At 52.2% G+C, this 15,794-nt stretch overlaps 1 protein-coding gene and 1 pseudogene across 1 annotated transcript; both read right to left on the minus strand.

Annotated features, from left to right (window-relative positions):
• Positions 1–15,794, minus strand: part of LOC120944450 — a 222,268-nt pseudogene that overhangs the window by 181,203 nt on the left and 25,271 nt on the right.
• Positions 514–6,401, minus strand: LOC120944150. The gene is made up of 2 exons (XM_040358063.1): positions 5,247–6,401; positions 514–1,625 (listed from the first exon to the last, which is right to left on the minus strand). The coding sequence occupies exons 1-2, from the start codon at positions 6,109–6,111 to the stop codon at positions 1,030–1,032; spliced, it is 1,461 nt and encodes a 486-aa protein (XP_040213997.1). The 5' UTR covers positions 6,112–6,401; the 3' UTR covers positions 514–1,029.

The following is a 15,794-nucleotide window of genomic DNA, read 5'->3' on the forward strand; positions in this document are numbered from 1 at the left end:
CATTCTCCCCCTTCTGTGTCACCACTAACCCACCTCCAAGCACTCCTGTGCTGAAGCAGCCACGATTGCCAGCTTCCCCTCTGCTTCAGGGATTTGTCAGCTGCCTGCCACCTCCACGCACCTCACAGCCTCTCGCTCGCAATCTTAGATAAGGGGAGCAAGATCACTCCGCCAGGGAAGGAAATGGGCAGCAGCAGGGACTGTAAGCAGCAGAGCGGACGCGGGATGCACTGCACATGCGCCCGAAACAGAAAAAAAAGTCCCTCTACTCCCGAGTCCCAACACCACATAATCAGAGAGGAGGGGCCTGAGAAATAGGAACAATACACCCCCCCCCCCCCCCAAGCTAGCGGGAGTGGCTGAGCAGGGGGGGGGATTTAGAATACACTTTTTTTTTTTTTTTTTTAATTCTGCACTATAGCCTATCAGCGGCCCTCCCGGGCCCCACTCGGCTGCGGGCCCCATAGCATCCGCGTGGGTCGCTATGGCGGTAGTTCCGCCACTGGGCTGTATGCATGACTAGGGCAGCCGGATAACTTACCGCACCAACCAATACAAGCATATACCCCTTAACATTAAACCTTTCCCAATAATCACACTGACACCTGCTGGATTTAAAATGGCCTGGTAGGCCTTTATTAACAAATACAAAAAACTGTATATATATATATATATACACCATCATATACATATATATATCACCCAACTTTAAATATTTAACCTATTCCTCAATTGTTAAACCTTTTAACCATACCTTGGTTGTCAGTCCCCCTGACAACCCCTGATCACTCTTTTGGGCCTGTGGTACCCTCTTAGCTAACGACATGTCCCCAGTCGCGACTACCGACTCGAAGACCTAGCTGACCACAGACCCACCCACTTCTCCCCTGGTGGTCCAGACTGACACCAGACCACCAAGGCAGACACCATCCCTGTAACTATGCCCCCCCACCGTTTTTACCTAACCACCGTCTATTTCTACCAAACGGCAGGGGAACCCACCGCCACCGCGGCACAAGTGGGACCACCTCACACTTGGGCCCGCCGCCACACCAGGAAAGCCCTCCTAACGCCCTCCTCCAATCCCAGAGCCCAAAGATCGATCCCGATCGGGTTGAGATGAACCCCGTCCCCCCTCAGGTACCTCCAAGTCTCAACTTCTAAATCTGAATGGCGAACCGCTATCCCACCTTGCTGCACCACAAACCTGCCCACTTCTCTGTTCACCTTTATCCGGGCCTTATCCAAACGCTCCAATGACCTGGCCTCCCTCCAGGCCATGCGAGCCACAATATCTGACCAAACAATGATCAGGTCAGGGAAAGAGGCCCGCAGTCGGCGTATATCCCATTGTATGTCTTTGATCACCTGGCGCATCGGCCGGACGCTCAAATCATTCCCCCCCGCATGTATCACCAAAATGTCCGGGGCCCTGTCTAAGCTAGCCCCCCTGTGAACCTCGGGTAACACCTTCTGCCACATGAGACCCCTAATCCCTATCCATCGTACCCTTCCTTCCTCCCTGGGCACCCCCAGCTGTCTCCCCCCAGGCTTGACATCCGCCCTTCTTGCCCCCCAAAACACAAATGAATGTCCTAGGATCCAAATCAGACAACCTTGGGGATCTGTAAAGACATAAAAGAGAAAAACAATACCCAGCAGGACCAAAAACAAACCCCCCGAAAACATTAACATCAGCATTGTCAACCACCGATACCTCATTGTTTACAACAAATGAGGCCGTACATACAGTTTATATCTATTAGACTCCCATCTGCCAATCCGCTTTACAGAATCTGCAGGCAGGCCTCCCCTTGCCGCTTCCGTTGCTGCCCCTATTCGAAACGAATGCGCCGAATATTCTCCCGGGACTAGACCCCCCTCCTTCAGACATTTCCGGAACACCGCCGTAAACTGGAACCGAGACAAACATTCCCCTTTTTGATGGATGAACAGAGCCTCCCCCCCTTGTGGGCGAACGCCCAAAAACCGCCTTACCACCTCAACCGGGCACGTTAGTGGACAATTCCCCCGGAACAACTCTATTTTTACGCCCCTACCTAGTTGATCCGTCTTCGAACGGCTAAGCCAAATCACCACCGATTCCTCCAGGCACCTAACGTCCTGCATTCGTAGTCCTCCCCCCACCACCTTGGAGGGGGAAACTAATTCCCCCACCCTGAACGCCCCAAAAAAGGCCAGAACGAAAACAGCCCGAAAAAGTATCTGCTCATAAAGCGATGCGCAAACCTTTTCCAAATTCCCCAATACCGTACCCAGGACCGCGAACGACACCGGACGCCTGGAATCCCGTGTAGTACTGCCCTTCCTGTATCCCTTTAACACCCTGCGCACCACAAAGGATTTTGTAAAATCCCTGAGGCCCGCCATCTGAAATAAAAAGCCAATGCCGCCATCTTTTTGCTAATGGCGCCACCCGAGGTTCCCCTCTCGTAATTGCAGCACACAAAGTATAAGACCAACGACTGCAGGTCTTCTGGATCTTCCGACCCTCCTACCTCCTCCCTCAGTGCGGACCATTCCTGCCACACCTTAGAGTAAGCTCGCCACGTTCCCTCGCTGATCGACTGCCGAATCAATCCTGCGGCGACTCCAGTGCAATGTCCCACAACTTCTGAGGACAGGGTTCCCCCTGCCCCTCTGCCCCTGGCGCCAGGATCCGGAATTCCGCCCACTGGAAACGAGATAAAGCATCCGCCAATCTGTTATCCACCCCAGGAATGTGCACCGCATATATCAAGGCATTCACTTTGAGACACTTAAGTACCAAGTACCGCAGTAACCTAATCACCGGGGGCGAGGATGCCGATATGCTGTTGATCGCCCACACCACCCCCATGTTGTCGCAATTGAAGCGCACCTTTTTATTCCTGAAGAACTCCCCCCACAATTCCATCGCCACCACGATGGGGAACAACTCCAGCAGCACCAGGTTCCGGAGGAACCCTGCTGCCCTCCAAGACTCCGGCCAGGGCTCCGCGCTCCACCGTCCGTTGAAATAGGCCCCATAGCCCACTGACCCCGCCGCATCGGTAAATAGAGCCAGGTCGGCGTTGCTGACCGGCCCCGTCTGCCACATCGAACGACCATTGAAAGAGTCCAGGAACGTTCCCCAAACCCTCAGATCGTCTCTCAGTTCATTGGTCAGGCGCACAAAATGGTTTGGCACCCGGACCCCTGCCGTGGCCCCTGAAAGCCTTCGGCTGAAAATGCGTCCCATGGGAATAATCCGACACGCGAAATTTAACTTCCCCAACAAGGATTGGAGCTCCTTCAATCGAATCTTCCGCTTCACCCGGGCCTCACTGACCTCCCTCCTCAAAGCCAACACCTTATCCTCTGGTAGCCTACATTCCATCGCCACCGAGTCAATGGTGATCCCCAAGAACACCAGCTCAGACGCAGGGCCCTCCGTTTTGTCGGGGGCCAAGGGGATCCCAAAACGGTCCGCCAAATACTGTACCGTACCCAACAGAACCCCGCAACAGCGGGAGTCCGGGGGTCCTATGCACAGGAAGTCATCCAAATAGTGGATGACGGAATTCACCCCCGCCACTTCCCTGACCGCCCATTCAAAGAACGAGCTAAACGTCTCAAACAAAGCGCACGATATGGAACAACCCATCGGCAGGCAACGATCAACAAAATACTCCCCCTGCCAGTGGCACCCCAGCAAACGCAAACTAGTGGGGTGCACCGGTAACAGCCTGAAGGCGGATTCCACATCCGTCTTTGCCATCAAAGCCCCTTTCCCGTACTTTCTAACCCAAGACACCGCCGCATCAAATGATGTATAGGTAACCGCACAACTCTGCGGATCAATACCATCGTTGACCGACCCCCCTTTTGGGTGCGACAGATGATGTATCATCCGAAATTGACCCACTTCCTTCTTCGGAACTACGCCCAACGGGGACACCACCAAACCCCCCACAGGTGGTTCCCGAAACGGGCCGGCCATCCGGCCGAGCGCCACCTCCTTGGCCAGCTTAGCCGACACCACCCCCGGATGTCGCAGAGCTGACCGCAAATTGTCCGCCACCGGAGGGACCTCCGCCAACGAACTCGGAATCACGAAACCCTCCCCGAACCCCTGCTCTAGCAAACGCGCCGCCGCCCTGTCCGGATACTTACTTAGAAAAGGCAGCATCCTTTCCAGTCTCACCGGCGTCATTCCCTTTTCCAGCGCCATCTCCGGCCCGCTTCCCCTGTTTGAAACACCTATTGAACGCGTGCGACCCACCACACCCTGAGCACTCGTGCTTGAAGCGGCATGATCCTCCAAAACGACAGGTTCCGTCGTTGAACTGCCAGCACACCCCTTTCTTTTTGAGGGCCGGCGATCCCGCGGAGGAAGCGCCGCCGGCCCCCCCAGGAAAGGACTGGCCCGCCGCCCTGGTCGAGGTCATCAACCTCATCCACAGGCTAATGTCCTTATGGTCCCAGCGGATGGAGGGACGCACCGCCCTGCGCTGACGAAACTGTTCGTCATACCTCAACCACGCCAGACCCCCGTACACCCTATGCGCTTCGTGAATGGCATCAAGGTAACAGAATAGGGCCGTGCATTTCTCGGGGGCCTTTTCCCCGATCACGCTAGCCATAATCGCAAACGCCTGTAGCCAATTCGTAAACGTCCGCGGAATGAGCCTATACCGACGTTTTTCTTCCTCATCCTTTTTGCTCTCGTCCGGCTTCACCCGGTCGAGGTGAAATTTTTCCAACGGGAGCAGGGAAAATATTTCCACAAACTCGTCCTTCTGAATTTTCTCCCTCACCTCTGGCTTAAGATGGGCACCCAACGGCCCTTCAAAGCAAATGTAAATTTCCCCCCTAGCCGCGTCATCCAGCCGCACCTTGTCCCCGTCCTTGTCCTTGTCTTTGTCCTTGCGTTCCGCCGCCGTTCCCACGCCGTCCTTGTCCGTCTGTGTCCCTGCCACGCCTGTCCCTGGATTCGCCGGCACCGGGGGAGGGACAACTACCGCTGTCAGCGCCTGAACGGCGGGGGCAGGAACCGGGAGGGGGGGTACTGGCACCGGGGGGACCCAAGGACCCAGCGGGCTCGCAACCTGAGGAGCACCCCCATCTAGCCTACGTAACAATTCCCGTAAGGCATCCCACACACCCCCCTCCCCTGAGGGACTAAGCACCGCCACCCCCCCCACTAATGTCCTGCGCACTAACCCCACCCCTACCCCCCGCAACCACATTAGATGTAGTCTTACCGGTTCGGCGCGGCCGTGAAGGTCCTCCAGCCGACAGGTTCCCATAACGTCCATCCTCCGCGGGGTCCTCCGGCAGCTCCCCCTCTTCACTGCTGCTGGAACCGGTCGCCGCCTGCCCGTGTGGTCGTTGACGAACCTCCTCACTCCTTCCCCGACCTCTGGACACAGCTGGCGTTGTGACAGGTATGGGAGCCACCACCCCCCGAGGGCTCTCGTCTCCATCGCTGCTGAACTCTTCAATCAGATCATCCCTCAGCACTGCGGCTGCAGCCTGAGCACCACTGCCCCTCCGGTCAACCCTCCCAGACTCCGAACGGTGCCTGGAGGCGGGACCTCCCGACTGACGTGACTGGCCTGGTGTCGCTCCATCTGCATCCCTGAACGCATCCCCACCGCGTGCGAGGCCGCCGCCTGTGGACCGAGCTAGGCCGGCGCCTGTCTGAGGGTCCTTCCCACGCCGGGCCGCCCCCCCGACCGGAACATCGCCACCGGGGACAGCCATGTGAATCTGGGCCTGCACCAACACAGGGGAGGTAGGCCTGGGCACCCGAGAGGCTCCCCCGCGCTGCGCGCTTCCCGCCCCCCCGCCCCCCGCCCGTGCAGTGGCAGACTGAGATTGCTTGGCGGGGGGGCCCGACGGGGGCCTACTGGGACTCCGCACCCGACGCTGTGACCTGGGGGTATTATCTGGGCTAAAGCGCTCCGGCGGTATCGACCGCCTCGCGCGCGTTGAAGCAGGCCTAGACCCGACCGGGGCCTGCTGCACCCCCCGCAGAGTGGCGGTGATCTGGCTTTGCAGCCAGTCCGCGCCGTGGACCTCCGCAACAGCTTGAAGCTGCGCTAACAACCCGGCTACCTCTGACATTTTTCTTCCCTTCCTTGCCTTTTCCACAGATGACCCAGAGCGCTGACCCGATACACAGACAGGCTGCAGGACTTCTCTCCTTGCTTCTTCCCCCGGACTGATGCTGCCCCTCCTCCAGCATCACCTAGCTCACTGAACTCTCCTCCCCCTCTCCTCACCTCCTCCAATAGTTAATTTCTAGGATCCTATTAACCACCCCCTCTAACTTTAACCCTTTCTACACCTAAGTTCCCTACACCCTGTCATGCTGTCCTCCGCCTCCATTGCATTGCAGCTACGAACTTGTCTATCTTCTATTCTCTAAGGCAGTGGTTCTCAATCTCTCTAGTGCCGTGACCCCTTGATAAAATTCGTTGGGACCCCCAACGGTAGAATTTTCGTAGCGTGGGTTGTCAGCATCCCTAACCCTTGGACATTTAGGACTCCCCGAGTCCCTTTCACTCGTACCATATTAAAACCCCTTTTGGTAAATTTTAGGATGTTGCATTCTCTTTATGTTCTTCTTTCTTTCCCTTTTATCTCTCCATCTTAAAGCGGAGTTCCACCTAAAAATGGAACTTCCGCTTAACCCACTCCTTGCCCCCTTAAATGCCACATTTGGCATGTCATTTTTTTTGGGGGGGGGAGTGGGGGCTTCAGGAGAAGGGGACTTCCTGTCCCACTTCCTCCTTCCGCCAAGGGGCTGGAAAGGCGATTACTTTAATCGCCTTTTCACAGCCCCTCCCTGTAGGGAGCGCCTGTCCAATCGGACGGCGCCGCTCGCGCATGCGCACTGCCACTCGCGCATGCGCAGTGGGTGCCCGGCCGTGTAGCCGAAAGCTGTCACTGCCGGTTGCCCACACTAAGAATGAAGATGCCGGCCGGGGAGGGGGGGCGAGGAGCGGAGCCCCGGCCGGCGCGTCGCTGGAGCCGTGGAGCAGGTAAGTGTCTGTTTATTAAAAGCCAGCAGCTACACTTTTTGTAGCTGCTGACTTTTAATAAACTTAAAAAAAAGGTGGAAAACCCCTTTAATTAATTTTTAATTCCCCCCCCCCCCCTCTAGCTGTCTTTCCTGTTCTTTCTCTTATTCATTCTCTCCCTCTCCCTTCTATGTATTCTCTATTTGTATGCCTTCTCTTACTCCTTGGGGGGATGGGATGAGCGGCAGTGCTGGCGGAGAGGTCTGATCAGCCAACTTGGGTGCTCTTGATCAAGGTCACCTGCTGACCTGAGAACTGCAGTAGGGACTTTAAATGGCAACTCTAATCACAGGTAGTGTTACCCACTGTGTCTCCAGCTCTGTAGTGTCTCGCAGCAGTGACCCCTATGGTGAAATCAGAAGATAGGGTCTTCTCCAGCCCCTCCCACTTCACATTCCTCACCAGTCAGCTGACCTCTAGTCTCTGCCCCACAGCCATGTTATGAACTGAATGGGCGGCCACAGGCTCCAGGAACTGCCCTGCTGGGCATCTGCGAAAAGGCTGTGAGTGCTGCGGGCTTCAGGAACAGCCCAGGATTTGGTGACCCCTGGCAAATTGTCATTTGACCCCCAAGGGGGTCCCGACCCCCAGGTTGAGAACCACTGCTAGAGGATTCCAAAATGCGTCCGAGTCAAAATGTTCCACCTTGTGTGAAAGAGAACCCGTCCTTCTGTTTTTACCGATACATTAAAGCGGGAGTTCACCCATAAATGTTTTTTTACCCTTAGATGGATGCTCATTTTGTCTAGGGGAATCGGCTAGTTGTTTTAAAATCCGAGCAGTACTTACCGTTGTAGAGAGCGATCTTCTCCGCCGCTTCCGGGTATGGGTCTTCGGGACTGCGCGTTCCTTCTTGATTGACAGGCTTCCGACGGTCGCATCCATCGCGTCACGAGTAGCCGAAAGAAGGCTCTATACTGCGCCTGCGCACCGACGTTCGGCTACTTTCGGAAAATCGTGACGCGATGGATGCGACCGTCGGATTGGGCCGGCGTAAGCCCGCCTAATCCAAAGTAGGCTGGTAGTGGGCGTGTTGTATGTGAATGACTCGTGACCCCACGTAATTGATGCCCCTAACGAACGGCGCATGCGCCGTTCGTGAAAGTATCCCAGTGCGCATGCTCCAAATTACACCGCAAATAGTCAATGCTTTAGACGTGAACGTAACTTACACACAGCCCTATTCACTTACAACTTACGCAAACAACGTAAACAACGCAAAATTCAACGCTGTCCCGACGTCCATACTTAACATTGGCTACGCCTCATATTAGCAGGGGTAACTTTACGCTGAAAAAAGCCTTATGTAAACAACGTAAATCAATGCGCCGGGCACACGTACGTTTCTGAATCGGCGTATCTAGCTCATTTGCGAATTTTACGCGTAAATCTACGGAAGCGCCCCTAGCGGCCAGCGTAAATATGCACACCAAGATACGACGCGTAGGAGACTTACGCCGCTCGTATCTAGGCAACAGTGAGGCGTATCTGATTCTATGAATCAGGCGCAGAGATGCAACGCCTCACACTCAGAGTTACGACGGCGCATTTGGAGATACGTCGTCGTAACTCCTTTGTGAATCTGGGCCCTGGTCTATATCCACTTCAGCCCCGAACCATTTGGCTGCCAAATGACCGGGTCACTTTTTGCGATTCTGAACCAAGTCGATTTAACTGACACATGCGCGGTTGTGTGACGTGGCTCCAAAAAAAAAAAAAAAAAAAAATTATGTCCTTTTTTCTCCACAAAAGGAGCTTTCTTTTGGTGGTATCTGATCACCTCTGCGGTTTTGCATTTTTTGCGCTATAAACAAAAATAGAGCGGCAATTAAAAAAAAAAAAAAAAAAAAAGAATTAATATTAACTTTTTACTATAATAAATATCCCCCCCCCAAAAAAAAATAATATATATATATATATATAAAAAATATCGCAATAAGCATTTGATTGGTTTGGACAAAAAAGTTATACCGTCTACAAAATAGTGGATAGTTGCATGGCATTTTTTTATTCATGTTTTTTTTTTTTTTTTTTACTAGTAATGGTGGTAATCAGCAATTTTTATCGTGACGGCGACATTAGGGCAGACATATATGACACTTTTTCACACTATTTTGGGACCATTCACATTTTTACAGCGATCAATCCTAAAAAAAAATGCACCGATTACTGTGTAAATGGGACTGGCAGTGAAGGGGTTAACCATTAGGGGCTAGGAAGGAGTAAAGTGTATCCTAGGGAGTGATTCTAACTGTTAGGGGGCGTGGCTACCAGTGTGGCTACCAGTGACACGTCACTGATCGCTGCTCCCGATGAGAGGGAGCGGACGATCAGTGCTGTGTCACTACGCAGAACGGGTAGATGCCTTGTTTACACTGGCCTCTCCGCGTTCTGCAGCTCTGTGACCCGATCAAGGGACACCGGCGGACATAGAGTCTACGAGTCCCACAGGCACAGAGCTCGCAGCAGGGGTGCGGGCGCGGGAAATTCGAAGCGACGTAAATATGCGTCACTTTGCCCAGCCGTGCCATTCTGCCGACGTATATCGGTGTGAGCCGGTTGCTCCAGGCCAGTGACTGACAGCATGACCATTAATTTAGTATGAAAGCCAGGCAAGTAACATTTTTATAAACACAGAGCAACATCAGCGACTCAATAGCCCACTCTTAAGATCCATTCACATAGGCCATTAAAAGGAAACTTTTCTTTTAGCTAAATAGCTTCCTTTACCTTACTGTGCCAGTCCTGGTTTCATGTCCTCATTGTTCGTTTTTGCTCTGATGTTGCTGCAATTCTGCTCTGTTCTGGACACTTCCTGGTTGTCTGTTTCCTTTGGACCACAGTACTGGGAGATTCTAGTTTGGTTTTCAAACCCTCACTTCTCTATGGCTCTATACAGCACAGAGGCAGGATAACATGAACAAACGAAACTGAAACGGTACATTATATGATTGTTTTTTATCTATTTTTAATTGTTTTTAAAAGGAATCAGTTAAAGCGGGAGTTCACCCATTTCTAAAAAAAAAAATTTTCTTCCCCTAGATTCCTGCTCGTTCGGTCTAGGGGAATCGGCTATTTGTATTAAAATATGAGCCGTACTTACCCGTTTTCGAGCTGCATCTTCTTCCGTCGCTTCCGGGTATGGGTCTTCGGGAGCGGGCGTTCCTTCTTGATTGACATTCTTCCGAGAGGCTTCCGGCGGTCGCATCCATCGCGTCACTAGTAGCCGAAAGAAGCCGAACGTCGGTGCAGCTCTATACTGCGCCTGCGCACCGACGTTCGGCTTCTTTCGGAAAATCGTGACGCGATGGATGCGACCGTCGGAAGCCTCTCGGAAGACTGTCAATCAAGAAGGAACGCCCATTCCCGAAGCCCATACCCGGAAGCGACGGAAGAAGATGCATCTCGAAAACGGGTAAGTACTGCACATATTTTAATACAAATAGCCGATTCCCCTAGAGAAAACGAGCAGGAATCTAAGGGGAAAATGTGCCCTCTAAGGGTGAACCACCGCTTTAACTAGTATGTCTCTATGCCCTGTAAACCGTCATTTGAGCAAACACATTTTTTTCCCTTTACAACTCCTTTACCACACCCAGAGGAAATAATCTGTGGATTCCCTCCTCTGGAATGGCAGGTGAGAGCGAAGAGTTGCAGCTGCCATCAGCCTGTCCTTGCATAACATGGGCTGACCGTGACTGCAACCATCTGTGACTGCCAGCGATTACCTGCGGCAGGTCCATCTTTAATATGGATTGGACCCTGGGTAAACATTTTCTTGGGCCTTCCGAAATCCACTTATCAACTATTTGCAGGCAGTGTAGACTCAAAGTGCAGCTGCTTTGGACCCCACAACAATGACTGGGCCCGGAGCAGCTGCCCCTTTTGCCCTGTGTTAAAGATAGCCCTGACCTCCGGTGTCCCAATTGGCACCTTTTAGGGGGGAGGAGTGAGCAGATACCTGTCTAATACAGGCATTTTTCCCCCCCATCTTCCGTCAAAATACCGTATTTATCGGCGTATACCGCACACTTTTTTGCCCTGAAAATCAGGGCAAAATCATGGGTGCGCGGTATACGCCGATACCCGCGCCGAGTTTTGAATACTGCGCAGTACACTCGGGTATAGTCGGCCAGTCTCGGCTCCTTCCGCGCTCACGTCCTGGACGTACAGGACGTCAGCGCGGGTAGCCGAGCATTGCCGACAATACACGAGTGTACTGCGCTCTGTATATGTCAGCGCAGTATTCAAACTCGGCGCGGGAAACGAGCGGGGAGGACGCGAGGACGCCGGACCCCGCCGAAGAGGACACCGGACCTGCCGCAGAAGGACACCCGAAGCCGCAGAAGGACGCCGGACCCGACGAGGCCGCCGATGGACGCCACGCAAGACACCAAAACTGTAAGTACAAAAAAAAAAAAAATTTCCACAGGATTGGGGGCCACTTTAGGGGTGCGCGGTATACGCGGGAGCGTGTTATACCGCAATAAATACGGTAGATTTCCGCAGGCTCCGCGGCGATCTACGCCATGTACAGCTCCTCTTCCGTCCCTCCCCGCTGTCTTCTGGGAGACACATAGGTCCTAGAAGACAGCAGGGACCAGTGAGGACATGCAGCGCGACTCACACATGCGCAGTAGGGAACCAGGCTATCAATCTGTCCAATGGAGGAGAGAGACAGCGGTGGGAACCTTTGCACTAATGCACATCGCTGGAACAGATGGGCTCAGATAAGAAAAAAGGATGGTGTCAGGAGGAGAAATAGTACCTCAAGAGCCAGATAGAAAAGAAGGCAAAGGGCTGCAGCTTGGAGACCACTGTTATAGAATGTCACTTGAGTGACAGCTATGAGAGTCTACTGACATCATACCCAAGATGGTGGCACCCAACAGGTGTCTTAGGGATCTTGGAAGTCTGCACAAGGAAGGATTTTACAGGTATATTTTATCCTATGGGAAGATTTTGATTAAGATGAATGGTCTTAGAGCAGCCATTCTTAACCGGGGTTCAGTGAAGCCCTAGGGTTCCTTCAGAGGTTGCGAGGGGTTTCCTTGAATTGTGCCAACTGACCTCTCATCTGATGGCGCCTGCCTAGGCAATGACAGAGCAAAGCACGATACCAATGTTGTTTTTAGCTGTGACATTCTGACCATCAACCTAAGGGGCACCTGAGAAATGACACCTGAAAATTATTTCAAGGGCCCCCCTTGATATAAAAAGGTTGGGAAAGGCTGGTCTAGATACAGGGTCCCTTCGAGCATCATCAAAATTCCAAAAACCGCTGCGCCAGTTTTCAGAAGCCAAAAAACCAAACACAACATTACTGCCGTTTGGCCCAAGATTAATTTCCGATGAGCTGAAAGCAGCACTGACAGTATCCTCCAATAGAAAATTTCAGCGCGACAACGTGCAAAGGGCAGCGAGACAGCAGGACTGCGCAGCCATAATACGTTTGCTGCTTTCATACCAAAACACTGTATGAATAATAGATGAGCTGGTTGGCAGGACTCCGCTAATGGAAGAGAAAGCCTGGGGGAGGGGGGACAGAGATGGGTAAAAAAAAAAAAAGGGGGGGGGGGGGAATATTCCCTGGGAGGACTGTACCAGAGACACAGGATGTGGTCCCCTGGGACAGTCCCAATGTCACACCATTAACTCTTCCAGGCAGATGGAGGAATGCAAGTCTATATTAGTACAAGTGGAAAGGTGCAATTTACTGGGGGGAGGAGCAGGCAGATGGATGAGAAAGATAGTCAGTCACCGACATAAATGCTAATCAGAAACTTGTAATGCGCAGATCTCCATAATATGTACGGCTTAACCCCACATATGCTAAAGCACAGCTACTAAACGCAATCTGTGGATTCTATGGGCCAGATTCACAGTCGAAATACGCCGGCGTATCTACTGATACTCCGGCGTATTTTCAAATTTGCCGCGTCGTATCTTTAGTTTGAATTCTCAAACCAAGATACGACGGCTTCTGGCTTCGATCCGACAGGCGTACGGCTTTGTACGCTTTTGGATCGTAGGTGTAATACTTCGGCGCCCGCTGGGTGGAGTTTGCGTCGTTTTCCGCGTCGGGTATGCTAATTAGCTGTTTACCGCGATCCACATAGCTACGCGCGCTCGTCGCATTCTCTTACGTCGTCGCTAGTCGGCTTTTCCTGTCGTAAAGTTACGGCTGCTATTTCATGGCTTATATTTAGACCAGCCATGTTAAAGTATGGCCGTCGTTCCCGCGTCGAATTTTGCATTTTTTTTTTTTGTGTAAGTCGTCCGAGAATAGGAAAGGACGTAACGCACGTCGCCGTTCAAAAAATTACGTCGGTGCAACGTCATTTCGCGCAAAGCACGGCGGAAAATTACAAAACGGAGCATGCGCAGTACGTTCGGCGCCTAATTTAAATGATACACGCCCCATTTGAATAAGGCGGGCTTGCGCCGGACGGATTTACGCTACGCCGCCGCAAGTTTACAGGCAAGTGCTTTGTGAATCAAGCACTTGCGCTGAAAACTTGCGGCGGTGTAACGTAAATGGGATACGTTACCCCGCCGGAATTGTACATGAATCTGGCCCTATGTTTTTTTTCTTTGTCTGAATTTCTCACTTCTTCTTTCTCCTCAGTAAGCTTGTCCCCATCATCTGGCTGGGGGTTATTCAGCCAGAACAGTATACTGAGGAGGAACAGGAAGTGAGAAATGCAGACAAAGAGAACAAACATTTAGAAGGAAAAGGTAAGTGAACCAACAATGCACTGGCTTAAAAGGAACCTATTTAGAAAATAAAAAAACAAACCTTTACAACCCCTTTAACTGCTTGCCGACCAGCCGCCGAAGTTATACGGCGGCAGGTCGGCTCTGCTGGGCGAGATCACGTAGCTATACGTCATACTTCCCAGCAGCCAAAAGGGGCGCGCTCGTCCCTGATCCCGACGCGCGCGCCCGGCGCGATCGCGGCCGGGCACCTGCTATCGCTTGTTACAGAGCCAGAACCGGGAGCTGTGTGTGTAAACACACAGCTCCCGGTCCCGTCAGGGGAGAAACTCTACATTACCGTTAAACTTGCATGACGGAGATTGATGACTCTTCCCCATCTTGTCTTGTTTTAAAGGTGACCAGCTGGGTCTATATTGGGTTAGCGGGTCTCTGAAATGTAATTACTGTGCTATAGAAAGACGTATTATTACAGCTTTCCTAGCAGCTGCCATCATCCTGCCTGGCCACAAGCCTTCCAAACATTCTAAATTTATACATACCAGAGGGACAACCTGCGCTTATTACGGGGCGCACAGATACAGCAATCTATAGAGGTTGTTAAAGTAAAAACGAGATGTGGGCCAAGTGTGTGGGAAGGGGCCAAAAATTAAACAGGAAGGATCCTAGGGCCAACTCAGGTGGGCAATTCTACAGCCGGTGAGGGAACTTCTTCCTTCTCTTGCTGGCCTGGTACATTGCAGGTTCTCACCTCTGCCGGGTTAGGCCCCCCTCCCCCCCATATCTAAATTTTTGAAAAAATATTATGCATGTTGTTAGATCAGGTTAGATTAACCGTTGTTTGTGTTAGATCTCACACAAAAGAAGCACAGAAGAAGCAATATTAACAGTTATTTGCTGGGGGGGCTTAGCCCCCCCTTATCAAAAAATTTACCAAACACTTAGCCATTTTGGAAGCGATTTGCTAGATCCGGATGATCAAGTGGTTTTAACGTTAGATCTCACATAATTAGAGAGACTTATTAAAGTGGTTGTAAACCCACTTTTTTGACTTTTGCCTACAGGTAAGCCTATAATAAGGCTTACCTGTAGGTATAAAGAATATTTCCTAAACCTGTACGGTTTAGGAGATATTCCCCTCGCAATGCGCTGCTGATTGCAGTGGCGCATGCGCAGGGGGGATCCTCGGCTGAAGGGCCGGCCCCGCAGACCCATGCTGGAAAGGAAATCTCCCGCGCCCATGCGTGGGAGTGACGTCATCGCCGCTCTAGCCAATCACAGTGCTGGAGCGGCGATACCCGAAAGACACGCTCGGCTCGGCGTGGACCAGGTAAGTTCCCTACCTCGTTCCGAGGTAAGGATTTCATAATGAGCCAATATGCGGTGCATACTAGCTCATTATGGCTTTTGCCTTGCAGGTGTAAAAAAAAAAAAAGTCAATGCGGGTTTACAACCGCTTTAAGTGATTGAGGAGGGGGGTTGGCCGCCCCTTACCACATTTTTTGGCCAAAAATCATTCAGGCTAATAGATATTCGTTAGATCCGGTAAGATCAAGTGGTTTTAACATTAGATCTCACATCATTTCAGAGATATTCCACATAAGAACAGGCCCGTCGCTACAGGACAGGCAAAACAAACAATTGCTTGGGGCCCCGAGCTGGCCTGGGGCCCCCAGCTTCCCCTTCCCAGGCTGTAGCGTGGCCGAGCTCCTCTTCCTTCCACCTGGAGTCCTGTCAGTCTGACCGGGTACCACACGTGGTACAGGAGATTCAGTTTCCTGTTCCCGGCAGGACTGACAGGAAGTGCACACTGAGCGCTCACTTCCTTTCAGTCCGGCCGGGAAGACAGGAAACTGAATCTCCTGTACCACGCGCGGTACCCGGCACTATCTGATAGGGGACTGGGGAAGAGGCAGGGGGAAGAGGAGCTCAGCCACGCTACAGCGGCAGCCTACAGGGAAGAACGGGAGGTAATAGAAAAAAAAAAATTAGTGTAGCGTTAACGGT

This window comes from Rana temporaria, chromosome 6 (genome assembly GCF_905171775.1).
Source record: "Rana temporaria chromosome 6, aRanTem1.1, whole genome shotgun sequence".
Lineage (NCBI taxonomy): Eukaryota > Metazoa > Chordata > Amphibia > Anura > Ranidae > Rana > Rana temporaria.